This window comes from Centruroides sculpturatus, unplaced genomic scaffold (genome assembly GCF_000671375.1).
Source record: "Centruroides sculpturatus isolate CEXI.00-Female unplaced genomic scaffold, Cexi_2.0 scaffold800, whole genome shotgun sequence".
NCBI classification, from domain to species: Eukaryota; Metazoa; Arthropoda; class Arachnida; order Scorpiones; family Buthidae; genus Centruroides; species Centruroides sculpturatus.
Window position 1 is genome coordinate 121533 of NW_019385047.1, and position 13646 is coordinate 135178.

The 13646-nt window shown below is 32.9% G+C and overlaps 2 protein-coding genes across 8 annotated transcripts in view; one reads left to right on the forward strand and one right to left on the reverse strand.

The window, feature by feature from the left end:
• Positions 1–372: 372 nt before the first annotated feature.
• On the forward strand, positions 373–2727 carry LOC111633879 (calmodulin-alpha-like). Of its 3 annotated transcripts, none has more exons than XM_023378519.1 (2): positions 373–474; positions 2178–2727. In XM_023378519.1, the coding sequence occupies exons 1-2, from the start codon at positions 395–397 to the stop codon at positions 2641–2643; spliced, it is 546 nt and encodes a 181-aa protein (XP_023234287.1). In that variant the 5' UTR covers positions 373–394; the 3' UTR covers positions 2644–2727. The 3 variants fall into 3 exon arrangements, with proteins under 3 accessions (XP_023234287.1, XP_023234289.1, XP_023234290.1); XM_023378521.1 differs by having other exon boundaries at positions 402–474; positions 2174–2727; XM_023378522.1 differs by lacking the exon at positions 373–474 and adding an exon at positions 1897–2106.
• Positions 2728–5630: 2903 nt separating this feature from the next.
• LOC111633877 (neuroglian-like) overlaps positions 5631–13646 on the reverse strand; it is a 74659-nt gene continuing 66643 nt past the window's right edge. For 3 of the 5 annotated variants that reach the window (XM_023378514.1, XM_023378515.1, XM_023378513.1), the window contains 3 exons: positions 9022–9180; positions 8734–8947; positions 5631–8619 (listed from right to left, as the gene is read on the reverse strand). In XM_023378514.1, coding sequence (XP_023234282.1) covers positions 8409–8619; positions 8734–8947; positions 9022–9180 — 584 coding nt within the window. In that variant the 3' untranslated portion in view covers positions 5631–8408. The remainder of the gene's footprint in view (positions 8620–8733; positions 8948–9021; positions 9181–13646) is intronic. The other 2 variants (XM_023378517.1, XM_023378516.1) reach the window with 1 other exon arrangement.

Below are 13646 nucleotides of genomic sequence, written 5' to 3' on the forward strand. Positions count from 1 at the left end.
TATAGGGGGTCGACTGTATATAGATATGTAATCAGAGCTACTCAGAGGGTCCCTCGACTTAGGGGACCTCTTCTGTCAGCTTTTTTGAAGAAACGAAATATGTAGAATGTTTCTTTATTAATTTAATTAAAGACAGTCTTAATTTTAATTTTTTCGTTTATAAAAATAACATTAATGGGAACGGGTTGGAATGTCAAAATTCGTACAATCTGACAATGTCATCACGGCAACGCGCGACGTACAACGACATTTTAATATAAAAAAATTTATTCCCGTAAATTCAATTTTTTAAATTAATTTATTTAAATAATATAAACATTTATATTTTTAAAATTATTTAATTAATACACGATAATAATTGAGTTAAAATCTTAAATAAAAAAAAAGTTTTAAAATGAACAGACGAACTTTCGTTTCCATAGCAACTGAGGTAACAAGTCATTTTATCGTCTGCTTCCGATATATTTGGCGCCGGTAAGTTATTTTATATTTTTAATACGTAAATAGAATCTTGCCAATTTTTAAACTATCATCGAAATTAAAAATAATAGTAAAATAAGGCCCCGCTTTGTTAAAAGTATACTTGGGTGAGGTGGTGGGGCAACTTGAAAATTTCAAATAAAATATATAGGGGAGGACGGGGCGAGTTCGTCAATTACATTTTCTTTGAAACAAAATAAAAGGAGATTCTCTTTAGAGGCTAGACAGTTGAGTTTTAATGAAGGCTTGTTGATGTGTTGTTCTTTCCGACAAGCGTAGTTGAAATATCAAATAAGTTGTCTGTTTCATTCAATTTCTTAAATTTTGCTTCCATTTATATAGAATTGGCATGTTTGTTTATAATTCCATAATAACGAAAGTTATTTTTCCTGTTAGAAGGATAAAACATTAACATATTCACGTGACCAGATCATAGTTTGGTACTTTATTCTCAGTGTTCTACTTAATGTTTCTGAGTCGTGACTATTGCGGCATCTTCGGCAGAGTTGCCGATCTTGTTCCTGTTTTGCTATGGTTTGATTTGGCCGCAAATAACAACAAGCAGAAGAAATAACTGGATCCTCATACAAAGGCACACTAGAAGCCAAGGCTAATGTTAAAAAAAATCAGGAACCTTCAGAAGGGCAATGGATTTGGAGAAATCGGATTCGAAGTTCACTAAAGGAAAAGGGTAGAAAAGTTCTAAAGAACCGGAAAATGACGATGAAAATACTTAAATTGCAATGAACAATATGGAACTACTCAGGAAAGTGGATTATGTGCTGCAAGTGTGAGCTGTGGGCTCACGTGGACTGTACTGATGTGGAAAATGAGTTGGTTCAATATGTGTATGGCAGAAACAATTTGATATTAAGCATATTTCATTTCTACTGTTTATTTGAGTTCACTAATTCATTTATATTGCTTTTAACTTGCTTTAGGATGTTTTCATTTTTATCTGTTTGATTTTTTTTGTAATTAATTTTTGTTTACATTTTCTATACTTATATATGTCTTTGAACTTGTATTTCTTTGTTTTAATAGCGAATTTTAACTTATACATTGTCAACAACACAAATTTATATACCTGCCTATCTTGCCTCATTACTGTTGCCGATGTTGCCCCTGTTATGGGGGCAACTTCGGCAATTGCTATCTTTTATAAGGTTATTATCAGGTTATTATTATGATAATTTTTATTTCCAAACTGATTTTAACCAGTTCTATAGTAAGGTAATATTCTAGTAGACAATAAACAACGCCTTTTTTCAGTTTACAGCAATATTCGTTACACAAAATTTAACTTATTCTTGTCGTGCCGAAATTGCCCCGTCATTCTTCCGTTTTTGTTAATAAAATATGACAACAGATGGCGCCACATGCGCAGTTTTAAATGTCTCCAGGAAAGTTAAGCAAAGTTGATGTATTATTTTTTTCTTCGTTTCTTTTAAATCACACGTAAAATTGACATCCTAGATACGAATTTTGTCGTAATTACCGTGTATATAATATAATGCGTGCCTTCGTTGCCGTATATTTATGGGAGAAATTTGTATGGGAAGTACAACTGGCGCCATTGTAAAAAAGGATTCTGATCTCTTGAAACGAGTGCGCGCAAGGCAACAAGTACGTAACTCGCAACAATTTGCGTTATATCGAGTAATAATGAATAAATTCCTATTTTTCGAATTAGCTAGATTTCCATATAAAACGATGGCCAACGAATTAACTGAGGAGCAGATCGCCGAATTAAGAGAGGCGTTTTCTGTGTTCGACAAAGACGGCGACGGATACGTCACCACCGAAGAGCTTGGCACCGTCATGAGATCTCTGGGCCAAAATCCCACAGATGCCGAATTGCACGACATGATCAAAGAGGTGGACATCGACGGAAGTGGCAGCATCGACTTTCCAGAGTTCCTGACTTTGATGGCCAAGAAGATGAAGGAAGCTGTCGACGAAGACGAGATCATGGAAGCCTTCAGGCTCTTCGACAAAAATGGCGACGGTTACATCGATGCAAACGAACTTCGCTCCGCCATGAAGAGTCTGGGCGAAAAGCTGACGGCCGAAGAAACCGAAGAAATGATTCGCCACGCCGACATCAATGACGATGGATTGATTAATTACGCCGAATTTGCTAGGATGATGTCCAAAAAATGAAATCCAAATACAAAAATACAATTTCTTTTGGACGGGATATTTACTTATCCTTCTAAATTTGAATAAAATTGTAATTTTCAATTATTTCACGCGTGGTTATTTTCTTTAGATCTTACGAGGGACTGTTTTTGGTTTACATTTTTATAAACTACTAGCAAAGAATACCCGGGAACTCGGGAAGAGGATCGAGTCCAAGAAAATTAGTTTGTTGGTGAACACTTACTTTCCCGGCTGTTATGTATACATAACAAGGGATAGTATGAGGGTCAAATTTGACACAATTTAGTTTTCTTTTGCAAATCTCCACGTTTTGATATGATTCCAAAAAGTCAAATAATAATAAAAAAATTCCGTAATGTGTGTTGGCATCTACTTCGCTTAATATCTTAGGATGGAGTAAAGATTAAAAAACGAAATTTGGCATGGTGGCTTGCATATGAGGGGCATTGGTTTTATTGTCTTGATGGTTAAAGGTCGAAGGGAGATAAAGGCGATCGTGTGTATCAACAGTATGGTCGGACTTTACTCATTATTAAGATTTAAACTTTACTTTTTTAAAAATAAAACTCATCCCTACCCTCAAAATTAAGCTTTTTACCATTTTATAGTAATTAAAAATATCAAAACTTTTTATAACAAAATTTCATAATAGATGGCACCACACACAATTATATTATATTGTAATTAGAATTATAAAAGTTATTTTCCAAATAAGATCTCAAAATAGCCAGGAACGTTACGTAATTCATTGCTGGATATTTTCATTTTTAAATTGTTCTTTAAAGAAATTTGTTAGAAATGCAAATCTTAGCAGGAAAAAAAGGAACATGAATTGCACGCACAAGTTCTAAATTCATTTTGTGCAATTTTCAAACAATTTCTCAAATTTGGATGATTTTTTTATAGTATGTTCAGTGATGGTTTTAATGGTTATGCGAGAACACAGACAAGCGTGTGAATTTGCAAGATCCCCTTTATATAACGTAAACTTTTGAGTATTGCATATACAGTAGACCCCCCTATAACGCTTAGATACGTTCCACGCTAACCGAAAATTACGTTGTAGGAATGATTAAATACATGAGCCAATCGCAGCCCGATAGGTGGGAACTTTACGGACTAAGGCTGTTCGAAAAGTTTTCTTCTATAAAATTAACCGATTCTAGACTAATTCCACTCAACATTTCCAAAACACGTATAATTTTTTGGGAATAATCCGTATAAACTATGCTATAAACAAAAAATTATAGGATTACTTACCGAGTGTGTACCGTTCGACTACGCCCGTTGTTCAAAGCTTGTCTTCGTCGCGGAACAGCACACGAAACGGCGGCCGCGATTTCTGATAACGAATTTTTCGCAGAAAAATAACTTGACCTTTGGAGACATCATTAATATAAATAATTTTTATGGCCGTTGAATAAGAAGTGTTTCTTTCACAAGAAATGTATAAAATTAGTGCTGTATTAGACTTACGGTACCTAATTTACATACTGTGCAGACGATAATAAACTCAACTTACTAGCCTAAAATCTCCGTAGCGTGTTGCCAGGCGGCAGAAAGCATATATATAATTATAATAAACTTACAATAAATTAAGTTAATATATAATTATATATACAGTAGCTAATTTATATATAATTAATATATAATTATATGTACAGTACCTAATTTATATATAATTTATATATAATACTAAACAGACGATAGCAAACTCAATTTAGCCGCTCCGAAGCGTGGCGCAGGGTCGGAGGAAAGTAGTTCGGCTGCTCATCCACTATTGGTCCAGACTCTATCAATCTTGTCGCGAAACGACGTTATAGGAGGTACGTTATGCGAAAGTTGCTACAATTTTTTCGCTACGTTATAGGAATTTCCGTTATAGGGGGGTCGACTGTATTTAATACTCGACACAGTGTAGGATACGGAACCCCTACTGAATTAAAACCGAATACTGACAGATACTGTATTTGTGTATCTGAAATCTCTAAAAGCACAGGGTCCTAGACAAAAGCCTATTTTGCGTACGCCTAAAACCAAACACTGGGCATATTAATTTCTGCACTAAATATTTAAGAGAATTTTTGAAATACTGTACTGTATTTAGCAAATCTACAACTTGTATTTGTACTGTTCAAGAAATCTACAACCATACTTTGTATGCTTGTAGACTTACAGTAGGTATTACCCATAATTTTCAAATTGCAGACCTGTACCTTCCCACTGTCGTCCTTCGGTAATCTCGAGAAAGGGTTTAGATAATTTGTATAACTCTATTGTTATCGGGAGAAGCATGATGTATAGGGACAAGACACTACTAAAATCGAGACCAGATGTGGAAGGCTTAGTTTAAATTACAAAATTAAAAATTGCAGTTCAGCATTATTTTTTAATTTTGCACTTTATGTAAAACGAATCACCGTATTTTGCCGCGTGTAATGCTCACGTTTTAACCCAAACTTGTGAGGGAGAAATAAGGAGGCGCATTATACGTGGGTAGAATTCCGTATCTATGTTTTTAATTCTTTTATTTATGCTCACGAGTTTAAAAAGTAACTCTAGTATCGAAGAAAGTTCTTGGCCTTCTATGAGGAGTAAATATCGTAAATTTCTTACCGTTACAGAAAATTTCATGTACCAAAAGTCAAAACATAAATACGGTACTAAAATTCCTTTATACAGTAATACATTTAGATAGTTGATTTTTTGTAAGTAAAATTTTTTTCCTGAAAGTTTGAGCCAAAAACGTAGGTGCAAATACACGGCAACGTAATCCGAAGAGTAAAGAGCTTTATTGTCTAACTATGTACAGAACATAGCGAAACAATAAAAAGTGCTGTACAGGTACCAGTACATAGCTATGTGCAACTATGTACAGCTTCTCCAAATATATTCAGAGTTGGATTTGATTTTTTGTGTCTTTCACGTTTTCTCAACGAAACTCGTAAAACAAACATTAGGCACCGTAATTAATAAAAGTCCATTCGTTAAATACCAAGACAAATATTTATTGGGAGCTTTTGTTATCAACAGGGTACACTGGCAGTGTACATTGTCATGGCAAGTAGCAAAATATGATGTACTCTCGTACTGGGTCCCTGCTGATTTATTTATTCGATTCGATAAAGAAAACAATAGATGAGAGATTAAACTTTTTTTTACCACATCGAATCGTCTTATAAAATAATACAAAATAAAAAATTACAATATTTAACAAAGAAATTCTAACGGTTAATTAAATTTCGTATGATAAAACGATCGCTTATCATTTTATACAAAATAACACAATACTGTTCGTATAAATGCTGTACAATTGATATTTTCCGGTAGCTTGATTCTCCCAAATACCAAATTGTTTTCGGTCGATATTCTACGAGATGATCGGTTTATACATATTTTGCATTACAAAGTTTGATTTACATGAAAATTAAGGAACCATCGACTGGGAAGACAACAGTGGCTTTTGTTATTCCTTCGATTTGCATTGTCCTGATTGAAATCGCATACAAAGAATAAGAAAAAAAATCACACTAAATTGCTCAGATCTTCAACAAAGTATGTAAATAAAATAGCGTTTTCCCCCGTTTTTTATGTATACACCTAATTTCTAACATCAAAAATACCGTGTGGATCCTTTCGTGATACAACTTTCAAAGTCATGTACAAAATAACGGCAAAACGTAATGTTAAAAATGCATAGTTCGAGACATGCCATACAGAGAATTACACGCAACGAATGAAAAATTTAACGTCCCTCTTTACTTCTTAAAATCGTATGTAGCAAAATAGTTCTTATAAATAATAATTAAGGCAACATTTCTCCACGTCCTGCCAGTATATATATATATATATAATTTTTTTTTTTTTGGTACCGGTCACGTGCAACGTAACGTCGGCACAACAAATTGGTCTTAAAGCACTAAAATGGCGTGTAACACAGACTTACTTGCGAAATCAATGGGACACGGTGCCTACCTGAGACACATCATTCTGCAGACGAGACATATACTTGCAACCTATCCTACGTAAATGGAGACGATTGTGCTTCAGAAAGAGCTACAGCAATTGTTTTTTTTTTGCCATAACACAGAAGTGTAAACAATGCACAGAAACGTACCAAAGACAAACGGGACGTATAACAAAAAAACAAAACTGATAAATTAAAGCATCACAAAAACTTATGCAATTGCCACTGTGTAAACTTTGTGACACTAAACGCTTGCCAATGGTTTAAGTAAAGAGAAAAAGGTGTGTGCTTCTAGTACATATAAAGGAATAATAAAACAACACAACCACAATACTTTACGACTGTCTTTACGTCGAAGATATACAGTGAATAGCAAAAATATTTATGAAATAAGCAACCTCATAGCATTAAAAACTTAAAATATTTTCTCTGTTGCTATTTTATCAATTGTCCAATATAAAAATATGTATAAAAAACAAACATCTAAATGAACAAATTTATAAAAATACAACTTTTTTTTTCATTTTATAATAGTGAATTCTAAATAAAGTAGACCTAAATAATGTGATCAACACATTTATCTATATCAACAATTAGCATTGCTATAATTAATGTAGCGTTTCAACTATTGGAGAAAGAGGACCCCGCTTTAATGCATTCGAAAGTCAACTCCGACTTCATCGGAATTCATTTTGATCATCGGCGATTCAAATCATCACTTAAGCAATTATTTATCTGCACCATTTAAATTGAAAATTAATAATAATTATAATCACAGTACACGCAGGATCAACCTTTGCCTGTCGTAACAAATGTTTTTTTATTAGTAGTCGTCATACTGTGTGTTCGTCGTACCGCAACTGCATGAAAGTTTCGATACGTACAAAATGATTTTTTATAATAAAAAAGATATAATTTAAGATGATAAATAGAAAGTCTCGTATAAAAGTTTTTTTCCTCGTTAGAAATTTGTGATTAAATTTCACTTTGCTTTGTACTTTGTATCGTCAGAAGGTACGGGCATGTATAGTGTGTGTGTGTGTGGGTCTAGTCTGTGAAATTGTACTTTTAATGTCAGTGGTCCAAATGCCGATCCTTTTACATTCTAAATGCTTAAAGTATGCTTTAAAAATATTTAAAAGAGTCTACTTCAAAGAATCACCATACTTAAATAATATTAGTACAAACAAAAATTTCTTAGTTTTTCCATCAGGATGCTTAATTAAGATGATCAATCTGTGATATTACCATAGCTGCCATTAAAATTAGTTACAAGGAATGAAAAAATGTGCAGCTATTTTAATGGTAAGTTTTTTGAAAATTTCCATTAACAGATTAATGTTTAAAAATAAAAGAAAAATGGAATGAGATTTATGCCAAACTTAGCAATTTCTTACGCATTCTCATGGAAAATCTAAAATAAATTATTCATATTTTTATCGTTTTAATATATAATATATATATGTATATGTAAATATATATATATTTTTTATATAAATTTTTCTTTTAAACATTTGTCTCAGTATCTTACCACCGTTCGTAGATACTGCGCAAATGTAATTGAAAATAGGAGGAGGATTTAAAAATAACATAACAAAATACGGAATGTGAACGTAGGCAAAGTTTAAACATATTAATGAGCATGTCATGTTACTAGTTCAATTTCTTTGGCAGTCGACTTTTAAACATATTAATCTATGGAACCAAAAATTAATTAAGACCTTATGACAACGAGAACCGACTGAAAATGATCAATACGAATGAAATGTCTAAACTGTCATTAGTGGACAACTAGAAATCATACAAAAGTAGCTAAGGCTGATGGAGATGTCGGTTCTTCTTTCTTCTTTTTTGCACCGTATTGACCTATGAAAGAACCGTCTTCTCCAAACTGTCCTGTTTCTCCCTCGCCGTAGTCTGCCATACTATCCGTATCACTTTCCGCACCTTTTAAACTACTGCTTAACGACATTCTACTTCCCCTAGGAATATTTTGGTTGTCTATCCTTCTGAAATATAAAAAAATTTATCATTAAAATTAAATTTTAAAGAAACTAATTTGCAAAATTTACTCTTTACCTAAAAATCTAAAAGATTGTTTTGTACTTATTTTGTCTACTTACGGTTTAGTGTATTCATTAAAACCTCCATCGTCTGGATAATCAAGATCGTGTCCTTGAGCAGCTTCCTTTTCGTGAACAGAATACTTTCCTCCTCTGTTTCTTTTTATGAGACACACAATAATTAAGAGTAATAGTAACAAAGCAATGGCACACATCATTCCGATAAACCATGCAGCGGTTGCCACATTATCAGCAGAATCGGGAGCTGCAATAGCTAAATGAAAAAAGTCACATGGTGTAGTTATTAATTTAGTAACCTACATCTTTTTGGACAACTTTTATACTTACTTAAGTCACCCGTATCAATTTCCTCTATTTTACTAGGTACGTGATAGGTACCGTCGACAGACACCACCCTCATTTCATACAAAGTGCCTAACTCTAGACCTCTAACAACAGTAGTATCCTTAATTTCTTCGGGTGGTGTGCTTTCCCATTGATTTTCTCCTAAAATGAAATACATTTTTGTAATTTATTTAAGCATGCTTTAAAGCCTAAAACATAAAACATTTCTATAAAAACAAAGTAAGACAATAAAATTTAAAAATAAAAACCACTCAAAATAGCATAAATCTATATAAAAGGCATAATCGCACTTAGGATGATCTTTGGTAAATATTTATTTTTTTTTTATTATTATTTATTAAATACACAGAAATTTGTATACGTCAATTTCGTTTATAGCATGTTACATTTTAATTTTTTACATAACCGTTTATTTGAAATTCGATTGCGTAATTTTTCGAATTCCCGTTTTGAATTAGAGAAATAACTAATGATGAACGCTTAATGAGTTTGAAAACGTTTTTATGTTATTAAAGAATTATGCTGGATAGTTGAATGGTTTTTATTTTTAAATTTTATTGAATTCTCCAGTAAGCAAGTATACAATTATTTATCAAAGTAAAACAAACGTATAATGGTAAAACATTGATATGTTCATTGTGTCCTCAATGAGATATAGTACTTATATTGTTTATGATAACATAACACAAGAAAAAAAACAATTTGCTACTATCTGATAGGCTAGAAAGTTTAATGGGTCTAATGGATATATTAAACATTTTTTAGACTATAGTCAAACAGAGAACAATTTGTTGTTCTCTGTTCAATCTAATATTGAATTTAGCATTTTAGATTATCTAAAATGCTAATTCCCATAAATCAGCAGTTTCCAAAGTGGCTCCCTCATACGGGTGCCACAAAATATAAAGTTTTCATAATTTTACTTCTACTTTCAATTCAATACGATAAGATGCAACATCTAGCAGAGCTGCTGCAAATCATTAATTTGGTAATAAAGATGGCACATAGAATCACAAAATAACTCATTCTACTGGCTGCTGTAGATATGGTAAACATTATGATTGGCGAGTTTGCTGGGAAACAGCTTTCAAAAGTGCATTTGTCCAATAACACCATCAGTCGCAGAATACAGCACATAGTGAAGAACCTCCAATGTTCGGTTAATTGAAAAAATAAAAGGGAAGAAATTTGGGTTGCAGCTGGATGAGGACATAGATAATAATAATGATGATGCTCACTTGATTTGCTATGTACAGTTTATAGATAGTAATAACATTGTAAAAGACTTTCTCTTTTGTAAAAGTATCACTGCTGGTGCTAAGGCTCACAACATGTTTAAGATCCTTGATATTTTTATATCTGAAAATAATTTGGAGTGGATCAAATTCATTGGTATCTGTACTGATGGTGCTTGTTCTATGTCCGGCTGTTATGGAGGATTGCAAGCACATTTTTTAAGCAAAGATCCTGATGCACTGTGGACCCATTGTGTTATTCACAAGGAAGCAAAATATCTGAGTCCTACATTGAACCAGGCCTTAGAATATGTAGTAAACTTTATAAAAACTCAACCATTAAAAACAAAATTTTTCAAAAAACTATGGTAAGATATAAGATCTAAGCACACATCTTTATTCAAGAAAGTACAAAACATTATCATGAGAGAGCAATGGCTCTCTCAAACTAATGTTTTGTCTCATATGTTTGAACTGCGACAGGAAATTTATATTTTTCTTAAAGAGGAAGACCACAAGTATGCCAAAAACAGCTTATCACCTGGTTTGAAAAATATTTTCAAAATGATAATATCAATAAAATTTGCATGGATTCAAGATCCATTTAATGCCAGTGCTTCATCAGGAAGAATAGAATCTTATTGAGTTGTTTTGTGACAATATGTTAAAAACAAAATTTAGCAGCATGAAATTAACTGAATTTTGCATATCAGTAAAAGATGAATATCCCTTCTCAGTGGTATAGCCAGAGAATCTTACTTTCATTCGCAAATTCTTATTTGTGCAAAGCTGAGTTTGTCGCTGTGATAAAAACTAAGCACTGCACGAAAATCAATATGGAGAAGGAAATGAGGGTGTGGCTGTGTCCACTTTGATTCTAAGGTTTGAGAAAATGTGCAGTGATCAACAGGCTCATCCATCCCACTAATTATAATTAATTGAATTTGTTCAATTACATTTTTTGTTACCTTAAATATGTGTTTTATTTATTTTTTACTTAACATCCTAACTCTTTAATTAAAAAGATATTGGCTATTTCGCAAATTGTACTTGTTAGAATTTGACATAGGGTGCATGACCTTGCGAAAATCTGAATTTAGCAAGGGCACACTAAGAATCAGAAAAGTTTGGGAACCACTGCCATAAATCATAATAATAAAGCATTTAATTTAATAAATCAATTAGACTCCTTAAACTTTTTAGCACATTTGACAGTTTGTTTATTTTGTCAAATGGAGTCAACTAGCAATGGAGATCTATTGTTCATTATAATACATTTCAAATTTATGTAAAAATAATTAAGGATCCATTCATTAATTCTTTTTACATAAATCTTGCAGGTCAGCAATATCAAAATCACACTTTAATGACAATCTTCTCACAGATTTAGTTTTTGGAATGATGTATAACTGAAATTTTAAGGACAGCAGAGTGCTTCATCTGTCGTATAAACACTTGTAAAATTACTTTTTTTGTTGACATCTGTTTAATCACTCTGCAGTGATTGATAAATATACCTGTCAAGGGTGATCACGTGGCACTGGAGAACGTCGTCGATATCCGCAAAAAATTTTAGCCAAAAATTACCACCAGAAAAAAAAATTCACATAAAAAGGAATTATGTGACAATAAAGAAAGATTTTTTCTTTACTAGTTGTAACCGTTTAAAATTTTTTTCCGAAATGGAAATGAGAAAAACGCATGGGAAAATTCTTTAAAAATTTCCCACGTTTATTCTCCACTACATCATGATAGTGCCATATCTGACTAACCCTCTTTACAAAGGTTAAATAAGTTGCAGTTTGTGCTTTTTACAAAATAAAAATTCCACTTTGTGTAAATTTCACAAGAGTGTCAGGACAGTTAAGAAAAATACAATGATTTTGTGTACAGACTTATTGTCACAGATAAAACTTTGATCCACCACTACACATTAGAAACAAAGGCAGAGTCAAAACATAACCTGGATGTTTAGCACCAAAGAAGAAAAAGACAGTTCCATTTTCATTGGTTATTCCAATGGTTTTCTGGGATGCTAAAGAAATTACATTAATAGATTACCTTCCAAAGCATAAAGCAATAACAGGAGAGTACTAGTCTAACCTTTTTGATCAATTATAAAAATCTGTTTGAGAAACGAGACTTGAATTAGCAGAGAAAAAGACATAAGATATCTTTCATCAAGACAATGTACCTGCTCACAGAAATGTCTTTGCAATCAGAAAAATCAATGAAGACATACAATTTGCAGACAATGCAACTTATTCATCTCATTTAACTTCATCCAATTTCTATTTATTGTCAAACCTGAAAAAATTTATTTCCGGAAAGAAATTTCCATAAAATGAAGCAGCGATAGTAATAGACTGTTATTTTGCAAGATTCAAACTTCAGAGATGACATAATGGCTTTGGACCACCATTGGACAAAATACAGAAGTGGACAGCACACCGACCATTTAATAGGAGAAACTTTTATCATACAGGCGTTAAATTACAAATAAATGTCGTTAGACTGACAAGTACTTACGACGATAATTATTTTCATCTTCATCAGGTCATTAAAAACGGTTAAATTCCTTTTTTTATTACAAATAACTGGCCGTTCCAAGCGTATTAATGTTTTGGAATGGAAGCAACAGTAGAACATAAGATAATTTTTAAATAAAAATACGCGCGGTTATAATGCGCATGTGCTATGCGCCTCCAAATTGTGGAGCTGGATACGTTGTTTTAGATAGTTATACAAATTGATCCACAAAGGGGGCAAATTAAGTGTGGGGGTGTTGCAGGGATTTAATATGTTGGTAAGGAGGGCCTCCCAAACATATACAATATTTCTGTTATTGCAATGTCTTATTACGGCCACCTCGTCCCACAACGGGGTATGTTGGTGCTGTAACATCATTCTAGCAAGCTCAGTTTCATTCTTGCTTTCCCTGATAGAATACTGATGTTCTGAAATACGACATGACAACATTCTAGTTGTTGCGCCAATATAATGGGTGCAACCTCCCGACATATTTTCTAATGGGATAGAATAAACCCCCGATCTTTCAAGAATGGAAGTAGGATCCCTGTCATTGGACAGCAACCTCCTGAGATTTGGTCGTGGAAAAACTGGCAGAAAAAAACGCATGTCACCTAAAAATACAGCAAATACGGAGAGTGACATGACCACAAAATAGTATCGCGGGAAGGACTATTGTGGATTCTTTTGGGAGATGCAGTGTAGTAGCAGGAAAAAGCAATCTTTTTACATTATTTAAGATGTAGATAAATTTGGCATTATTGTAGCCTGCCTCATTTACTGCACAGCAAATGATATTAAGTTCAGTATCGATAGCAGCTTGACTGGAAGATAAAAGAAAGG